Raw genomic sequence first — 19,895 nt, 5'->3', positions numbered from 1 at the left:
TCCCAATTTGACCTAGATAGTTTGTGTGTATTGATATGTAGGCTACGTGTGCCTTAAAAAAATGATGTAGTTCTGTCCTTGAGCTGTTCTTGACATAATACAGAACATTAATAGACATTTTTCATGTTTTGTGTGGACCCCAAGAAGAGTAGCTGCTGCTTTTGCAGCAGCTAATGGGGGATCCTAATAAAACACCAAAACTTAGGGTCGTAACTACTGACAACCCTCATCCCTTTGTTGAGGGAGAACTTAACCCCCTGTGACCAGATGTACATGTCCAGACAGTTCTTGAGCACTATCTATCTAACTCTCTCTCCCTCCATCCATCCATATAAACTCACCCCTTTGTTGAGGAAGTACTTGGCGCCCAATGACCAATCGTACATGCCCAGACAGTCATTGAGCACTACCGTCCTCCACGGGTTCGCCATGATGTCATCGCGTGTCAAGAAGTCATACCGGAACAGCTGTTTACACCGTCTGAAAGTGACCTCACGCATCCTCTCCGTTGACATGTCCTCGCCGGACTGCCGGGCGAAGATAGGGTCATTCTCCAACATCCGGAACACGTGTTGCTGTGGAATTGTGGGAGAAAATATTATAAAGTGACTTGTGTAAGATATTCCTCTAAGAATAGGTCAAACAGTCAGTTTCCTTTGTCAGATTTTCTTTACATAGCCCAGAGCTTTCTATTTGCAAATAGAAGGCTCTGACATGGCCTACCCTTAATGCTCATTACAAAGCCTACCTTAAATGCTAGCATGTCCTCTCCCTCAAGGAACATGACCATCTCTTTCCAGTTGAAGGATGCTTTCTTCCTGTATATGTCCAGAGGTCCACTAGGGAAGTCAGGCAGACCCATCTCCATCTTGTCACTCCGGTCGTACTTAGCCTTGGTGTAGCTGTGGACACTCATTATATTATGTAAGGCACTTTAATAAAAAGAACAAGATGCTTAGCTAGCTGGATAACATTATTAAGAACCTGCAGAGAGAGAGAGAGCACGCAATGGCAGTGGAGGACACGTGTTGTGTAGTTCAAAAGTCCCTTCCAGACAATCAGCTATGTAGAGCAAGGGTCAATTTCTGACAAAACCATGCATGACATCACGTAGACTTGCACTACCAGCAAATAGCTGTCACCCTCATAATATTAATTGTCACAATCACCTAGACTACATCAACGTGTCATTTTGTTGACACCAACAGGCAAATAAACAAAAAACTTTCATAATAGACCAAACACAGCTCTGTTCTGCATGAGAACTCACCGCGTGTCATAATTTCACGGCTTCCACTGCGTATAATGTCTATGTTCTATTATGCAGCACATCCATAGCTTATATAACACATTTTTTTCTAACTTCGTGAGAAGCAAAATCTTAGAAAATGCCGAAAATGTGCTACTCTTACCTGCACCTTACCCTGCACCGCTTAAGATAGGTCATAAATGACGCGATGCAGTGCGACGGGTTTGCGACGGTGTGTTGTCAGTCGAGAGGGTTTTTAGCATAAATTCGCCTTGCCTCACTGTTTCTTTCTTTGCACCTCTTATAGACTATCAAACATTTATTTCAATAGTTGTATTTGAACGGGAAATGAAAATAAAAATCATTAAAAAAAATAAAATGTATTACTGCCATCCCTTTCTGTTAAAAGCGATGTTATTTTCTTGAAACCGGAAGTCCGGAAAGCGATCAATGTTAGCTGGGGGGGAGTGGTGGTGACGATTTCTTTACTACATCAGTGTCTGCTTCATTGAATGAGGTTTAACAGAAAAGTCGCGTCTGTTTTGGTCCCAAAAATTATTTTAAACACTACGCAAACGTTTAACTGTATTAAAGAAGTACATTTGCACTAAACTGCAGTTTAACGGTGAGTGCGGGGTTGCATTTTACTTGAGACAAAAACGATAGGCGACCGGCAGTTTATGTTGCTATTTAGCTCATGTTAGCTTGCGAAGTAGCTAGCTAGCTATATCCTTGCTAAGTAGCTAGCATCGTTTTTCGCTTAATTGGTTACTAATGCATTGCTTATACAATGTGCATGCCAAACTGTAAAATGTTTAGGCTGTGTTGTTTTTTTTTTTTTTTTTTTGATAGTTTAAATTTAGTTAAACGTCGGTCCTGTCGAAGCAAGCTGAACATGTTTCACCGCTATCCCATTAACGTTAGCTAGTTATCAGCTGCTAACGTTAGCTGCAAACGACAGCTATCAACTGCATAGTTAACTAGCAACCTTGCCAGCGCCTGAGAGCAACATTGAATACATTATGACATATCATTCACTTTTCTGCATCGTCAATAATTATCTTTTGTTTCCAGTTCAAAGGTTTCTTATATAAAGTGCAGCCTGCTAGCTTGCAGCTGAATGTTACAATTAATAACTACCAAAATGAAAGGCGTTCGCAAGGCACAGGATGTAAATGCATCAATGCACGCTATGTTGAAATTTAGAAGCGTTGAGCTGCTTACAAGAATTGGGCTAACCGGAAAGTAATGTACTAGTTTTATGACCTAATGAGTTGCAGAAACAAATGTGGTTACAGTCATGCTTGCAGAATTCTATGCACTTGCTTTGCATGTTGTATATTTGCTTATTATTGTAGTGTCCTACCTACTGAAAAACATTGGATGTGACATTTGTTTCTAATTTCTCCACCTTACTCATTCCCCAGGCGACGAGCTGGCGCAGGTCGTGGGGTGCCCGTGGACCATGAGGGACAGTGGTAGCAGCCTAGCACAGAACTGTTGGCAGGGGCAGCTGGGCCTAGCTGTGGGCCAGGAGGACAGTGGGGATGGAGGTGGTGGTATAGCAATCTCCGGGGGTCACCTGGAGATGGACCCCACCTCAACCCACCAGATTCCCAGCCCCATGCCCCTAAAGCTGGGCCAGAATGAAAGGGTAGCCTGGGAGGCCGAGGAGATGGAGGGGGAAAATGATGAGGAAGATTTTGAAGATGAGGGCTGGGATGATGATGATGAGGAGGAAGGACAGACGGCTGAAGAGGAAGGAGAGGAGGCTGAGGTCGTATGGGAGGTCCCACACATGGTCCCCACCACATCCCTACAAGAGCAGAATCATCATCATCATCACCAGCTGCAATCACCACTGGATGATCATGACAACAACCAGGCCGAACCTGAAGCCATCGACTTTCCCAGTGTCCCTATCCAGTCCAGGCTCAACGGGCTCAGGCAGCGCAGGCTGAGGCGCTGGAGGAAGCTCCACTCTCATGAAGGTCTACGGCTCCGTCTCACCCAGCATTGGAAGACCTGGCGTCACCGGGCACAGTGGGTGGGCACCCTGGGGCACAGGAGGGTGAGGAGTTGGCGTCAGTATAGTTTGTATTCCAACCGCCAGAGGAGGGGAGTGGACCCGGGTCTGAGCAGCCCACTGTCAGATGACGAGCGGCTCGGTGGGTCTGAAAGAGGTGAGATGATCCCATGGAAGGTGTATCTGACAAACTGAAGACTCAGTGTTCTAAAGGGCTGTTGATATGATCAAAAAAACTGAGAGGGTACACTCAAGTCCCTATTTTTTTGCTGGAAAACAGAATTCTTATGTAATATACCCACTGTTGGCAAAATTGGAACGCTTGTGTTGGCACTGGGCTAATATGTTTCAATGACTGACTATGCATCTCATTATATAAACTATACTATAATGATCTCACAATATTCACTTACTAGACCTTTGTCGTCCCTGCAGACAACCGGTTGAATGGTTACTCAGGAGACTACCAGTCCAGTCAGATGGGTGGTCTGGTGGAGAGTGGAAGAAAGGAACCAGAGGCCTCATCGTACTCCATCGTCAGAGAGAAACCTGTGGAGGTCACTCTCACTGAGGAACACATGAGATGTGTGCATGGTAAACTGAAACATACCATTTTGCTTCGGAAAATGACCTTTTCTAGTTTAAATTATGTAATTAAGTAACTCAGGGATTTCCTGCTATTGAAATAATTGGGCAGGGGGCCTCCCGAGTGGTGTAAGGCAGTGCTAGAGGCGTTTGATCTCGGGCTGTCACAACCGTCCTTGATCGGGAGACTCGTAGGGCGGCTCACAATTGGCCCAACGTTGTTAGAGTAGGGTTTGGCCGGGGGGGGGGGGGCTTTACATGGCTCATCGTGCTTTAGCGACTCCTTGTTCTGGGCGCCTTCGCCTCCCGAGCCCGTTGGGAAGTTGCAGCGATGCGACGAGATTGAAATTGCTACATTGTATAGAATTGACCTCAATGGGTCTAATGATTAACTTAGCCTTAAGATGCTTTTGGGAAACGGGGCCCAGTTCAAGTAAGAAATTAAGCTTGTTCCTTTCTCAAATCATTGTACTGGGGTATGAAGTAGTTGAGGTAAGATGTACATGTTGGTATGGTTTAGCTTTACACATCTGCTACCAACAGGATATGAATATAGGACTGACCTTTGCTGCTCAAGGTCACAGAATCCTCTACAGTCAGTGTGATTCCATATTACTCTCCCAACATTCTGTATTGTTTTCCCGTTGTCTCAGGGATCCTAGATGACTCCCTCCAGAAGTACGGCAGTCTGATCCCCATCCACGCTGACGACGTGGTGGAGAAATTAAAAGACATCTTCAACGACAACTTCTCTCAGCCTCACAGGTCTGAGAAGAGTGTACACACACACACACACACATAGTATACACGTTCACACACACAGGCAGATGTGCGAACACGCACAGACATGCAAAGCAATACACGCTCAGGTGCACATTCTCACACAGTGCCCACACATACAGTACAAACACAGATGAATCATAATGTCTTGTAGAGAGCAACACCAACACAGCCTAATATTTATACAATCTGATATCCCTGATGTCTGCCTAATGTGAGGTTCCTTTTAAATGTTGGCCATAAAAAGCCTGGTGCTCTTTGCCAAGGCCAGGTGGAATGTAAACCAAGTCCATCTGTCCTGGAGAGTAGTTCCTTCTAGCTTCTACGCAGCACTCTAATTTCAGACATAGAATTAGAATCATTCTAATTCTATGAATTTTAGACCGCCAAATGAGTTGTTTTTAACACTCCCAACACAATCTGCCGGAGTGAATTGGAGCAAAGGGAATGGAAACCACCCACATGATGAAACCACCCACATGTTATTAGTATCACCCAGGTTCTGAGTATGTTCATGGAAATTAGTCTTTGTTATGACAAGACACAAATGTTACAAATTGAAGATCGTGATGTAAACCATCTGTGATGGAACCCCCTGTTCATCACCAGGGCTTGGGAACCAAAGGGAAGAAAACCGGTATGGACAAGTTGGACTCTCCAATAAGAAACGCTTGTTTTCGCTATGTTGTGCACTAATGAATATGACCCGGCTGTTGCCCCGTGTAAAGTTTTAATGAGAAACAAATGTTTATGGTTCAAGTAATCCTTGACTAATAGTTCCATCTGATATTTCCCAAAAATACAAGGTTGTATAATGCAGAAAAGCTTTTGTAAAAGTTCCATAAAGCTCATCTCATGTTTCTATTTCCAACAGGAAACTAGTGGTCCAACACCTAATCCAGTCCTACCAGAGGTCGTCCGGCACGGCCATGGTGCGAGGGTTCCGTGTCAACTACAAGCGTCATGTCCTCACCATGGATGACTTAAGCACGTTGTATGGACAGAATTGGCTCAATGACCAAGTGGGTGGGACCCTTTACTAACACTTTTGTAGTTTGTCAAATGAACGTCTATGTAAGCGTGTATTTTTTTATGGGCTTGTGATGTTACAATTGTACATCTTTATATACCATGTCAGCCTTGTTTTTAACTCCATTCATATGACTCCCCTCACTCATATAGGCGCAGTGTATTCTAGAAATTACCTAAATATTTTTTAATCAGCACTTTCAGTGAGCGATGAACTCGAGTGGGACCAACTGATAAACAAACCTGAAAGTGTTTTTTTTAAATTTATATACATTAAGTTGACTGTGCCTTTAAACAGCTTGGAAAATTCTAGAAAATAATGTCATGGCTTTAGAAGCTTCTGATAAGCTAATTGACATCATTTGAGTCAATTGGAGGTGTACCTGTGGATGTATTTCAAGGCCTACCTTCAAACTCGATGCCTCTTTGCTTGACATCCATGGGAAAATCAAAAGAAATCAGCCAAGACCTCAGAAAATAAGTTGTGGACCTCCACAATTCTGGTTCATCCTTGGAAGCAATTTACAAACTCCTGAAGGTACCATGTTTATCTGTACAAACAATAGTATGCAAGTATAAACACCATGGGACCAGGCAGCCGTCATACCGCTCAAGAAGGAGACACATTCTGTCTCCTAGAGATGAACTTACTTTGGTGCGAAAAGTGCAAATCAATCCCAAAACAGCAGCAAAGGACCTTGTGAAGATGCTGGAGGAAACGGGTACAAAAGTATCTATATCCACAGTAGAATGGGTCCTATATAGACATAACGTCAAATGCTGCTCAGCCACTGCTCCAAAACCGCCATAAAAAGCCAGACTACGGTTTGAAACTGCACATGGGGACATGGACTGTGTGTGTATGTACAGTGCCTTGCGAAAGTATTCGCCCCCCTTGAACTTTGCGACCTTTTGCCACATTTCAGGCTTCAAACATAAAGATATAAAACTGTATTTTTTTGTGACGAATCAACAAGTGGGACACAATCATGAAGTGGAACGACATTTATTGGATATTTCAAACTTTTTTAACAAATCAAAAACTGAAAAATTGGGCGTGCAAAATTATTCAGCCCCTTTACTTTCAGTGCAGCAAACTCTCTCCAGAAGTTCAGTGAGGATCTCTGAATGATCCAATGTTGACCTAAATGACTAATGATGATAAATACAATCCACCTGTGTGTAATCAAGTCTCCGTATAAATGCACCTGCACTGTGATAGTCTCAGAGGTCCGTCAAAAGCGCAGAGTATCATGAAGAACAAGGAACACACCAGGCAGGTCCGAGATACTGTTGTGAAGAAGTTTAAAGCCGGATTTGGATACAAAAGATTTTCCAAGCTTTAAACATCCCAAGGAGCACTGTGCAAGCGATAATATTGAAATGGAAGGAGTATCAGACCACTGCAAATCTACCAAGACCTGGCCGTCCCTCTAAACTTTCAGCTCATACAAGGAGAAGACTGATCAGAGATGCAGCCAAGAGGCCCATGATCACTCTGGATGAACTGCAGAGATCTACAGCTGAGGTGGGAGACTCTGTCCATAGGACAACAATCAGTCGTCTATTGCACAAATCTGGCCTTTATGGAAGAGTGGCAAGAAGAAAGCCATTTCTTAAAGATATCCATAAAAAAGTGTCGTTTAAAGTTTGCCACAAGCCACCTGGGAGACACACCAAACATGTGGAAGAAGGTGCTCTGGTCAGATGAAACCAAAATTGAACTTTTTGGCAACAATGCAAAACGTTATGTTTGGCGTAAAAGCAACACAGCTGAACACACCATCCCCACTGTCAAACATGGTGGCAGCATCATGGTTTGGGCCTGCTTTTCTTCAGCAGGGACAGGGAAGATGGTTAAAATTGATGGGAAGATGGATGGAGCCAAATACAGGACCATTCTGGAAGAAAACCTGATGGAGTCTGCAAAAGACCTGAGACTGGGACAGAGATTTGTCTTCCAACAAGACAATGATCCAAAACATAAAGCAAAATCTACAATGGAATGGATCAAAAATAAACATATCCAGGTGTTAGAATGGCCAAGTCAAAGTCCAGACCTGAATCCAATCGAGAATCTGTGGAAAGAACTGAAAACTGCTGTTCACAAATGCTCTCCATCCAACCTCACTGAGCTCGAGCTGTTTTGCAAGGAGGAATGGGAAAAAATTTCAGTCTCTCGATGTGCAAAACTGATAGACATACCCCAAGCGACTTACAGCTGTAATCGCAGCAAAAGGTGGCGCTACAAAGTATTAACTTAAGGGGGCTGAATAATTTTGCACGCCCAATTTTTTAGTTTTTGATTTGTTAAAAAAGTTTGAAATATCCAATAAATGTCGTTCCACTTCATGATTGTGTCCCACTTGTTGTTGATTCTTCACAAAAAAATGCAGTTTTATATCTTTATGTTTGAAGCCTGAAATGTGGCAAAAGGTCGCAAAGTTCAAGGGGGCCGAATACTTTCGCAAGGCACTGTATGTGGGTGCGGCAGGTAGCCTAGTGGTTAGAGCATTGGACTAGTAACCAAAAGGTTGCAAGATCGAATCCCCAAACTGACCAGGTAAAATTTTGTCGTTCTGCCCCTGAATAAGGCACTGTTCCTAGGCTGTCATTGAAGATAAGAATTTGTTCTTAACTGACTTGCCTGGATAAATAAAGGTAACATAATTAAACTGACTTGAAAATGGCTGTCACGCAATGATCAACAACCAACTTGACAGAGCTTTGAGAATTTAAAGAATAATTGGCAAATATCGGACAATCCAGGTGTGCGAAGCACTTAGACTTACAGAGACTCACAGCTGCAATCGCTGCCAAAGGTAACTCGTAACATGTATCGATTAACTCAGGTGGTCCCTAATCAAATATTTGTTTTATTTTCTATAAATAAAAAATACTATTCTTCCACTTTGACACTGGAGTATTTTATGTAGATTACAAAAAGTTAAATCCATTTGAATCCCAGTTTGTAGCAACAAAAGGTTGAGGTATGATTACTTTCTGAAGGCACTGTAAAATGCCTGTGCCAAAGCCTGCCACCTATCCTCCAATGAAGGTGTTTCTATATGTGCCTAGATGTCCTTTTTATCTACTGTACTTTTTTTCCGTTTATGCATGCATGTATATAGATGTAATGTATTATAGATGACGCCGAAGGAAATACTGTACCATGTTTGACCATTTTGTAATCTGTATTATGTATAGTCAATTATTGTATTATTGTGGAGCCACACTAATACATTTTTCACATGCTGTAAGGTCACATACATGCTAGGGTCTAGGATTCTAACTTGATATTTGCTCATGTAAAATGGTGGCGGAGAAGAAGGCAGAGGTTTTATGTGCCCCATCCGATTGTTTTTGCATTTGCTTTGTTTGTAACTTATTTCTTTACTTACTTTGTACACAATATTGCCGCTACTGTCTCTTATAACCGAAAATAACTTCTGGACATCAGGACTGCGATTACTCACCACGGACGTGCATAATCCTTTTTTTCCTTTTAAAGAGTCTGACGAGCCCGACGTGAACGATATACTGCTTTCTCGGGAATAGGCCCAGATTTGCGTGAAGTGGAGGCAGAGATAAAGGGGCCGGAAGGCGGGCTGCCTTCTGAGAATTTGTGGGTGATTGAATACACCCCCAATTCCTTCCATTCTGCTAGCAAACGTGCAATCTTTGGACAATAAAATAGATGATTTACGCTGAAGATGAAACTACCAAAACTGTAATATATTATGCTTCACGGAGTCATGGCTGAACGACGACACTCAACATACAGCTGGCTGGTTATACGTTGCAGCGTCGTCTGGCAAGACAAGGCAGCGAACTATGTATTTTTTGTAACTAACAGCTAGTGCACGATATCTAAGGAAGTCTCGAGCTATTGCTCGCCTGAGGTAGAGTATCCCATACGTTTTAGACCACACCATCTACCTAGAGAGTTCTAATCTGTATTTTTCATAGCTGTTTACATACCACAGTCAGAGGCTGGCACTAAGACAGCACTGAATGAGATGTATTACGCCATAAGAAAACGCTCACGCAGAGTTGGCACTCCAAGTAGCCAGGGACTTTAATGCAGGGAAACTTAAATCCGTTTTACCAAATTTCTACCAGCATTTTAAATGTGCAACCAGAGGGGGAAAAAACTCTGGACCACCTTTACTCCACACACAGAGACACGTACAAAGCTCTCCCTCGCCCTCCATTTGGAAAATCTGACCATAATTCTATCCTCTTGATTCTTACTTACAAGCAAAAATGAAAGCAGGCAGCACCAGTGACTAGAACAAAGGTGGTCAGATGAAGCAGATGCTAATCTACAGGACTGTTTGGTTAGCACAGACTGGGATATGTTCTGGGATTCCTCCAATGGCATTGAGTACGCCACATCAGTCACTGCCTTTATCAATAAGTGCATCGACGACATCATCCCCACAGTTACCGTATGTACATACCCCAACCAGAAGCCGTGGATTTCAGGCAACATCCACACTGAGCTACAGGCTAGAGCTGCCGCTTTCAAGGAGCGGAACTCTAACCCGGAAGCTTATAAGAAATCCCACTATGCCCTCCGACGAACCTTCAAACAGACAAGCGTCAATACAGGACTAAGATCAAATCGTACTACACCAGCTCCGATCCTCGTCGGATGTGGCAGGGCTTGCAAACCATAAGACTACAAAGGGAAGCACAGCCGAGAGCTACCCAGTGACACGAGCCTACCAGACGAACTAAACTACTTCTATGCTCGCTTTGAGGCAAATAACACTGAAACATGCATGAGAGCGTCAACTGTTCCAGAAGACTGTGTGATCACGCTCTCCGCAGCTGATGTAAGACCTTTAACCAGGTCAACATTCAGAAGGACGCAGGACCAGACGGATTACAAGGATGTGTACTGCGAGCATGAGCTGACCAACTGGCAAGTGTCTTCACTGACATTTTCAACCTCTCCCTGTCTGAGTCTGTAATACCAACATGTTTTAAGCAGACCACCATAATGCCTGTGCCCAAGAACACAAAGGTAACCTGCCTAAATGACTACCGACCCGTAGCACTCACGTCTGTAGCCATGAAGTGCTTTGAAAGGCTGGTCATGGCTCACATCAACACCATTATCCCAGGAACCCTAGACCCACTCCAATTTGCATACCGCCCCAACAGATCCACAGATGATGCAATCTCTATTGCACCCCACCTTGACAAAAGGAACAGCTATGTGAGAATGCTATTCAGTGACTACAGCTCAGCGTTCAACACCATAGTACCCTCAAAGCTCATCACCAAGCTAAGGATCCTGGGACTAAACACCTCCCTCTGCAACTGGATCCTGGACTTCCTGACAGGCCGCCACCAGGTGGTAAGGGGGCCCCTTGGGTGCGTACTCAGTTTCCTCCTGTACTCCCTGCTCACCAAGGACTGCGTGGCCAAGCACGACTCCAACACCATCATTAAGTTTGCTGATGACACAACATTGGTAGGCCTGATCGACAACGACGAGACAGGCTATTGGGAGTTGGTCAGAGACCTGGCCGTGTGGTGCCAGGACAACAACTTCTCCCTCAACGTGATCAAGACAAAGGAAATGATTGTGGACTACAGGAAAAAGAGGATAGAGCATGCCCCCATTCTCATCGACGGGGCTGCAGTGGAGCAGGTTCCTTGGTGTCCACATCACCAACAAACTAGCATGGTCCACCAGGACAGTTGTGAAGAGAGCACGGCGAAGCCTATGCCCCCTCAGGAGACAAGATTTGGCATGGGTCCTCAGCTCCTCAAAAGTTCTACAGGTGCACTATGGAGAGCATGTGGTTGCATCACTGTCTGGTATGGCAACTGCTCGGCCTCTGACCGAAGGGCACTATAGAGGGTAGTATGAATGGCCCAGTACATCTCTGGGGCCAAGCTTCCTGCCATCCAGGTCCTCTATACCAGGCAGTGTCAGAGGAAGGCCCTAAAAATTGTCAAGGACTCCAGCCACCCAAGTCATAGACTGTTCTCTCTGCTACCGCACTGCAAGCGGTACCGGAGCGCCTAGTCTAGGTCCAAGAGACTTCTAAACAGCTTCTACCACCAAGCCATAAGACTGCTGAACACCTAATCAAATGGCTACCCAGACTATTTGCATTGCCCCCCTCCCCCTCTTTTACACCGCTCTCTGTTATCATCTATGCATAGTCACTTTAATAACTCTACCTCCATGTACATTTTACTTCAACTAACCGGTACCACCCTGTACAGTCGTGGGCAAAAGTATTGAGAATGACACAAATATGAATTTCCACAAAGTCTGCTGCCTCAGTGTCTAGATATTTTTGTCAATGTTACTATGGAATACCGAAGTATAATTACAAGCATGTCATAAGTGTCAAAGTTACATGAAGTTGATGCGAAGAGTCAATATTTGCCGTGTTGACCCTTCTTTTTCAAGACCTCTGCAATCCATCCTGGCATGCTGTCAATTAACTTCTGGGCCACATCCTGACTGATGGCATCCCATTCTTGCATAATCAATGCTTGGAGGTTGTCAGAATTTGTGTGTTTTTGTTTGTCCACCCGCCTCTTGAGGATTGGCCACAAGTTCTCAATGGGATTAAGGTCTGGGGAGTTTCCTGGCCATGGACCCAAAATATCGATGTTTTGTTCCCCGAGCCACTTATCACTTTTGCCTTATGGCAAGGTACCACATTATACTCAAATAGGCATTGTTCGTCAAACTGTTCCTGGATTGTTGGGAGAAGTTGCTCTCGGAGGATGTGTTTGTACCATTCTTTATTCGTGGCTGTGTTCTTTGGCAAAATTGTGAGTGAGCCCACTCCCTTGGCTGAAAAGCAACCCCACACATTAATGGTCTCGGGATGCTTTACTGTTGGCATGACACAGGACTGATGGTAGCGCTCACCTTGTCTTCTCCGGACAAGCTTTTTTCCTGATGCCCCAAACAATCGAAAAGGGAATTCATCAGAGAAAATTACTTTACCCCAGTCCTCAGCAGTCTAATCCCTGTACCTTCTGCAGAATATCAGTCTGTCCCTGATGGTTTTCCTGGAGAGAAGTGGCTTCTTTGCTGCCCTTCTTGACACCAGGCCATCCTCCAAAAGTATTCGCCTCACTGTGCGTGCAGATCCACTCACACCTGCCTGCTGCCATTCCTGAGCAAGCTCTGTACTGGTGGTGCCCCGATCCCGCCGCTGAATCAACTTTAGGAGATGGTCCTGGCGCTTGCTGGACTTTCTTGGGCGCCCTGAAGCCTTCTTCACAACAATTGAACCGCTCTCCTTGAAGTTCTTGATGATCCGATAAATGGTTGATTTAGGTGCAATCTTACTGGCAGCAATATCCTTGCCTGTGAAGCACTTCTTGTGCAAAGCAATGATGACGGCACGTATTTCCTTGCCGGAAACCATGGTTGACAGAGGAAGAACAATGATTCCAAGCACCACCCTTCTTTTGAAGCTTCCAGTCTTATTCGAACTCAATCAGCATGACAGAGTGATCTCCAGCCTTGTCCTCGTCAACACTCACACCTGTGTTAACGAGAGAATCACTGACATGATGTCAGCTGGTCCTTTTGTGGCAGGGCTGAAATGCAGTGGAAATGTTTTTTTGGGGATTCAGTTGATTCAGACTTTGCAATTAATTGCTATTCATCTGATCACTCTTCATAACATTCTGGAGTGTATGCAAATTGCCATCATACAAACGGAGGCAGCAGACTTTGAAAATGTATATTTGTGTCATTCTCAACTTTTAGCCACGACTGTATATAGTCTCGCTAATGTTATTTTACTGCTGCTCTAATTACTTTTATTTCTTATTCTGATCTGTATTTTTTTTTTAACTGCATTGTTGGTTAGGGGCTCTTAAGTAAGCGTTTCACTGTAAGGTGAATACACCTGTTGTATTCGGCGCATGTGACTAAGATTTGATTTGTAACCAGAATTTCTGCATACATTTAGCATTTTCTGCATTGAAATATTGCATGACCTATGCAAAATTGTATTTGTGGGTATGTCTAGTTAAGATTGAGCCCTGTATGCAAATATCTGTTACTTTTGAACAGATTAAAAGCAGGGCATTGTGCATTGTTTATTCAATGTCTCTTCTTTAGGTCATGAACATGTATGGTGACCTTGTGATGGACTCGGTGTCCGAGAAGGTAGGAATCATTTTAAATGTATAATACAACATACTTCCACGATATACTACTTCAACAACATCCATAATATTTGTCCTGAATACAGTACAGTGGCAAGAAAAAGTATGAACCCTTTGGAATTACCTGTATTTCTGCAGAAATGTCTCATAACTTGATCTGATCTTCATCTAAGTCACAACAATAGACAGTCTGCTTAAACTAATAACACAAACAATTATGTTTTCATGTCTTTATTGAACACCGTGTAAACATTCAAAGTGAAGGGTGGTATGTGAACCCTTAGATTTAATAACTGGTTCACCCTCCTTTGGCAGCAGTAACCTCAACCAAATGTTTTCTGTAGTTGCCGATCAGACCTGCACAACGGTCATGAGGAATTTTGGACCATTCCTCTGAACAAAACTGTTCCAGTTCAGCAATTGTCTTGGGATGTCTGTTGAGAACTGCCCTCTTGAGGTCATGCCACAGCATCTCAATCGGGTTGAGGTCAGGACTCTGACTGGGCCACTCCAGAAGGCATATTTTCTTCTGTTGAAGCCATTCTGTTGTAGATTTACTTCTGTGTTTTGGGTCGTTGTCCTTTTGCATCACTCAACTTCTGTTGAGCTTCAATTGGCAGATAGCCTAACATTCCCCTGCAAAATGTCTTGATAAACTTGGGAATTAATTTTTCCGTCAACGATAGCAAGCTGTCCAGGCCCCGATGCAGCAAAGCAGCCCCAAACCATGACGCTCCCTCCACCATGCTTTATAGTTGGGATGGGTTTTTGATGTTGGTGTGCTATGCCTTTTTTTCTCCACACAGTGTTGTGTGTTCCTTCCAAACAACTCAACTGTAGTTTCATCTGTCCACAGAATATTTTGCCAGTTGCGCTGTGGAACATCCAGGTGCTCTTTTACGAACTTCAGACGTGCAGCAATGTTTTTTTTGGACAGCAGTGGCTTCTTCCGTGGTGTCCTCCCATGAAAACCATTATTGTTTTTAATGTTTTACATATCGTAGACTCGTCAGAGATGTTGGCATGTTCCAGATATTTCTGTAAGTCTTTAGCTGACACTAGGATTCTACTTAACCTCACTGAGCATTCTGCGCTGTTGCAGTCATCTTTGCAGAACGGCCACTCCTAGGGAGAGTAGCAACAGTGCTGAACTTTCTCAATTTATTGACCATTTGCCTTAACCTTGATGTTTGAGATACTTTTGTAACCCTTTCCAGCTTTATGCAAGTCAACAAGTGGTAATCTTAGGTCTTCTGAGATCTTTTGATCAAAACATGGTTCACATCTGGCAATGCTTCTTGTGATTAGCAAACTCAAATTTTGTGAGGTTATTTTTATAGGGCAGGGCAGCTCTAACCAACATCTCCAATCTCGTCTCATTGATTGAACTCCAGGTTAGCTGACTCCTGGCTCCAATTAGCTTTTGGAGAAGTCATTAGCCTAGGGGTTCACATACTTTTTCTAACCTACACTGTGAATGTTTTAATTTATGTATTCAATATACAAATATTCAATTTATATGTTGTTAGTTTAAGCACACTGTGTTTGTCTATTGTTGTGACTTAGATGATCAAATGTTATGACCAATTTATGCAGAATTCCAGGTAATTCCAAAGGGTTCACATACTTTTTCTTGCCACTGTATATTCAGTGAAGGAGAACATCTGTAGCATCTGATGTCTTTTTTTCCTTCTCTCTCAGGTTCACTTCTTCAACAGTTTCTTCTACGACAAGTTGAGGACGAAAGGCTACGATGGAGTCAAACGATGGACAAAGAATGTAAGCAACCATAAAGATATTTGTTATCTAATAGTTTTTTTTGTTGCGTTGTCCTCAATATACCCGCTTTGCATTATCCTTTCTCAATCAAGCAATCATGTTGTCAGTTTATTTGCATTCTGACTAAATATGCAACAAATTGTGAACAAATAGACATTTGTGCACCTGTCACAAATACAATGCAGGGTTAAAATCTCTTACGCATAGAGACCCGGGCCTTAAACCACCAATGCCTGAACATGTTCCTACCTCTTCCCTCCCAGGTGGACATCTTCAAGAAGGATCTCCTCCTGATCCCTATCCACCTGGAGGTCCACTGGTCCCTGGTCAGCGTAGACATCCCCCGTAGGGCAATCACCTACTTCGACTCCCAACGCACTCTCAACCGACGCTGCCCAAAGGTGAGACATGCATATTTAACCTTAATTTAACCTGGTAGTCCAGTTACGGTCAGAACACCTCTTTCCCAAGTGAGACCTGACCATGGGTCACACAGAGAAATTTTGCTTGCTAAAATCTGAGTGAATGTTCTCTTTTGTGCCATACCTTTTTTCTTCTCTGACAAAAAATCTCTGTAAAAATAAATAAATAAATACATTTTAAAAAATTCAATTTAAAAAAAGAAACGTCCCTTTTTCAGGACCCTGTCTTTCAAAGATAATTTGTAAAAATCTAAACTTCACAGATCTTCATTGTAAAGGGTTTAAACACGGTTTCCCATGCTTGTTCAAAGGCTGGACTGAGGGCTTATAGGCCTGTTGTAAGGCAGGTCCTCACTAGACATCACCGGCAAGAACGTTGCCTATGGGCACACACCGTCGCTGGACCAGACAGGACTGGCAAAAAGTGCTCTTCACTGACGTCGCAGTTTTCTCACCGGGGGTGATGGTCTGATTCGCATTTATCGTCGACCGAATTAGCGTTACACCGAGGCCTGTACTCTGGAGCAGGATCGATTTGGAGGTGGAGGGTCAATGTCAACCCTGTGCGTTACAAGGAAGACATCCTCCTCCCTCATGTGGTACCCTTCCTGACATGACCCTCCAGCATGACAATGCCACCACGCACATAACGAGCAATATGGTTGATTTCCTGCAAGACAGGAATGTCAGTGTTCTGCCATGGCCGGCAAAGAGCCCGGATCTCAATCCCATTGAACACGTCTGGGACCTGTTGGATCGGAGGGTGAGGGCTAGGTCCACCGAAATGTTCGGGAAATTGCAGGTGCCTTGGTGGAGGAGTGGGGTAACATCTCACAGCAAGAATTGGCAAATCTGCTGCTGTCCATAAGGAGGAGATGCACTGCAGTACTTAATGCAGCTGGTGGCCACACCAGATACTGACTGTTACTTTTGATTTTGAACCCCCTATGTTCAGGGACACATTATTCCATTTCTGTTAGTCACATGTCTGTGGAACTTGTTCAGTTTGTCTGTTGTTGAATCTTGTTTTATTCATACAAGTATTTACACATGTTAAGTTTTCTGAAAATAAATGCAATTGACAGTGAGGACGTTTATTTTTTTGCTGAGTTTATTTAGGATGTTGTGGCATCTTGATTTCTATTTGTTACAGCACCTGATTTGTTTCACCTTGTTCAGAGTGGTCTGTTTGGGTGTTTATTTGGTCGTCTTTGAAATTAAGCGAAATTCGCTCTTTTGTTTTCCACCTCCTCAGCATATTGCAAAGTATCTGCAGGCGGAGGCTGTCAAGAAAGACCAGAGAGATTTCCTTACAGGGTGGAAAGGCTATTTCAAAATGGTGAGTCGGTTTGTCTTCAGTTCTGATTCGTAGTGTAACAACAATTGCTTTACATGAATGAACAACAGATTTTGTTTGTTTGACATTGTTGATGGTGTTTTCTGAGTGCATTTACTGTTTGTTTCAGAATGTGGGCCGTCAGAACAATGACAGTGACTGTGGGGCGTTTGTTCTTCAGGTAGGTCCACGTCCTTATTTAAAATCAGAGAGCCATGGTCCATAGCTGTTCTTGTACTACACACTTGTGTGCTGAATTCTAAATCAAGCCAAGTCCCTACTCCCAAGACCTTGTCACTCGTTTAGATTTAGGATTGGATAGCTTTAATATTGTAACTGCTTAACATTGCCTTCTGAATAGGGATGTAGAGCAATTTGGTGCTAGAGGGCCTGGATGTTGCTTTCGGGGCCTTTGTGTCCAACACTAGAGGTAAGCATGATTTCTAACCTGTCGGTGTTCCTTCCAGTACTGCAAGACTCTAGCCCTGGGTCAGCCGTTCAGCTTCGGCCAGCAGGACATGCCCAAACTGAGGAGACTCATGTACAAAGAACTCTGTCACTGCAAGCTCTCGCTGTGACACCACGCCCTTTGAGGATTTTTAACAATGAAGTGGGGGATTCTGAGGAAGCGAGGGATGGTTATAATGACCTATTCTAAACTAGCTAGTGACTGAAAGAAAGGAAACAACTTTTCAAAGGAAACATTTTTTTCCTCTTGACGACATTGATATCCAGAGACTTTACAACTACAAGTGGACCTTTTATCTTTTCGACCCCCGTTATCTGTCCCCTCTTTTTTTTTTTTTTTTCCTTCTCCCATGACCCTAGTTTTTAATTTTGATGTTTGTTACCTTGTGATTGACAGAGGCCAAGTCTTCGATTATATCCCAAAAGGCACAGTATTTCCATATGTAGTGCACTACTTTTGATCATGGGCCCTGGACAAATGCAGTACACTATATAGGTAATAGGGTTCTATTTCGGATGCAAACCAAGTCTACTATACTCTGGTGGTGAAATGGACTTATCACCTTACTGGTGCAGGAACCCCCCAAGCGGACAAGAGAGAATAACAACCAATCTTCACTTATTTTCTGTTTTAAAAAAATCTTTGTCAGTAAAAAACATGTTGCTATGCTTATTGTACATTGCGTTTTTTGGAGGGCAGTGATGTTTTTTATTTTGATTTAAAATAAAAACCAGATCTTACAATGTCCTGTTGGAGTCATTGGTTGGACCATGTTGGCTATAAACAACCGTGATTCCCAAATGGCATTCTATGCCTTTTATAGTACACTACTTTGACCATAAGGTTCTGGTCAAAAATAGTGCACTATATAAGGAATGGGGTGACATTTGGCACGCATTTATGGTATTACATTTTCCCCTCTAACTAAAAGAGACATTGTTGATGGGTATGTTTTGTTTTTATATTGTTTTTCGAGCAGACGTTTGATGGAACATAATTGATTGTTTTTATACCTTTTTTTTTAAAAAGCATTTATGGTTTATGGTCAGAATAAACAAGTACATGGCAAGGAACAGAAATGAAAGTTGAATTTCTTTCATGCTTTGTATAATGTATTTATTAGCTAGTGTGAATAGAGGAAGAGGATGATTTCTCTAGTACTGTGGTGTGGCATCTAGATGTTCTGGGTTGTGTGCGTGCGGGTTTGTTTGGCTGTCTGGGTGATCCTATCTAAAAAGACAAAGCTATTCATGCATACCTAAATGACACTAAATATATTTCAAGATTTTGTTGGAGCAATGTAATAGCAGCAAAAGTTTGCTTCCTGCTGGTAGTGGCCAAGTGCTAGCTTCTAGTAGTTACACATGGATGTGGAAGGTAGATTGCTCATACTGACTTCTATAGTTCCAGTCATTATAATTCTAACACAGTGTGGTTTGCTTTTTGAACCAATATTAGAGGGTAAGGTAGAGTGGAGGTTGTCCGTCACATCTGTTTTATGGCGCGAGTTACCAAAGCAGACAATGTTAGTCATTAGATAAGTTTACCCTCTATTTTTAGTAATGGAGATAAGTCTAGGTAGGTGGTGATGCTGTAAATGACTCATGTTCTTCCAAAAAAGTTCAGGGTACAAGTACGTGTTCATTGCAACACAGCAGGAGACATGTCATCTAATTATTACTGTAATTTGCTAAATTTATATTTTTAATATGTTTATCTAACTAGGTATGACTTAATAAGAACAAATTCTTATTTACAATAATGGCCTACCCCAGCCAAACCCGGATGACGCTGGGCCAATTGTGCCTCTTCCACTGAAGAGATGCAGATGCAGTGCCTTGACCGCTGCGCCACTCGAGAGCCTCGAGAGCCCAATGGAGTGACGTATAGACTTGCAGGGGATGGCTCTGGTGATATGTGGTGCTAAATAAACTGTTCCTGCATCGGTTTCAGAAATCTCATTCTAGAAAGTTGAAGTTGTTAACATGATCGGAAACGCTGATCTAAGATCAGTGTTCGAGCGCGTTCAACGTTGCAAAGGAAATACCCAATGA

At 43.1% G+C, this 19,895-nt stretch overlaps 2 protein-coding genes across 3 annotated transcripts in view; one reads left to right on the top strand and one right to left on the bottom strand.

Annotated features, from left to right (window-relative positions):
* The window catches only part of acox3 (acyl-CoA oxidase 3, pristanoyl), a 44,463-nt gene extending 42,759 nt beyond the window's left edge, over positions 1-1,704 (bottom strand). Inside the window, exons 1-3 of one of the 2 annotated variants that reach the window (XM_021577711.3) lie at positions 1,413-1,704; positions 749-902; positions 342-575 (exon numbers count right to left, since the gene is read on the bottom strand). In XM_021577711.3, the coding sequence (XP_021433386.1) occupies positions 342-575; positions 749-902; positions 1,413-1,447 (423 nt within the window). In that variant the 5' untranslated portion in view covers positions 1,448-1,704. Of the gene's footprint in view, positions 1-341; positions 576-748; positions 903-1,270 lie in introns of both variants that reach the window. The other variant, XM_021577712.3, reaches the window with a different exon arrangement.
* On the top strand, positions 1,451-18,920 carry LOC110500379 (sentrin-specific protease 3). The gene is made up of 11 exons (XM_021577713.3): positions 1,451-1,874; positions 2,677-3,432; positions 3,711-3,869; positions 4,514-4,625; positions 5,515-5,662; positions 13,789-13,836; positions 15,537-15,614; positions 15,878-16,015; positions 17,292-17,375; positions 17,503-17,553; positions 17,840-18,920. The coding sequence occupies exons 2-11, from the start codon at positions 2,715-2,717 to the stop codon at positions 17,948-17,950; spliced, it is 1,647 nt and encodes a 548-aa protein (XP_021433388.3). The 5' UTR covers positions 1,451-1,874; positions 2,677-2,714; the 3' UTR covers positions 17,951-18,920.
* The last annotated feature ends 975 nt before the right edge of the window (positions 18,921-19,895 follow it).

Source organism: Oncorhynchus mykiss, chromosome 21 (assembly GCF_057628025.1).
Source record: "Oncorhynchus mykiss isolate SJ-2025 chromosome 21, ASM5762802v1, whole genome shotgun sequence".
Lineage (NCBI taxonomy): Eukaryota > Metazoa > Chordata > Actinopteri > Salmoniformes > Salmonidae > Oncorhynchus > Oncorhynchus mykiss.
Note: the sequence above shows the minus strand (reverse complement) of the source record. Positions and strands in the feature narration are given on the sequence as shown.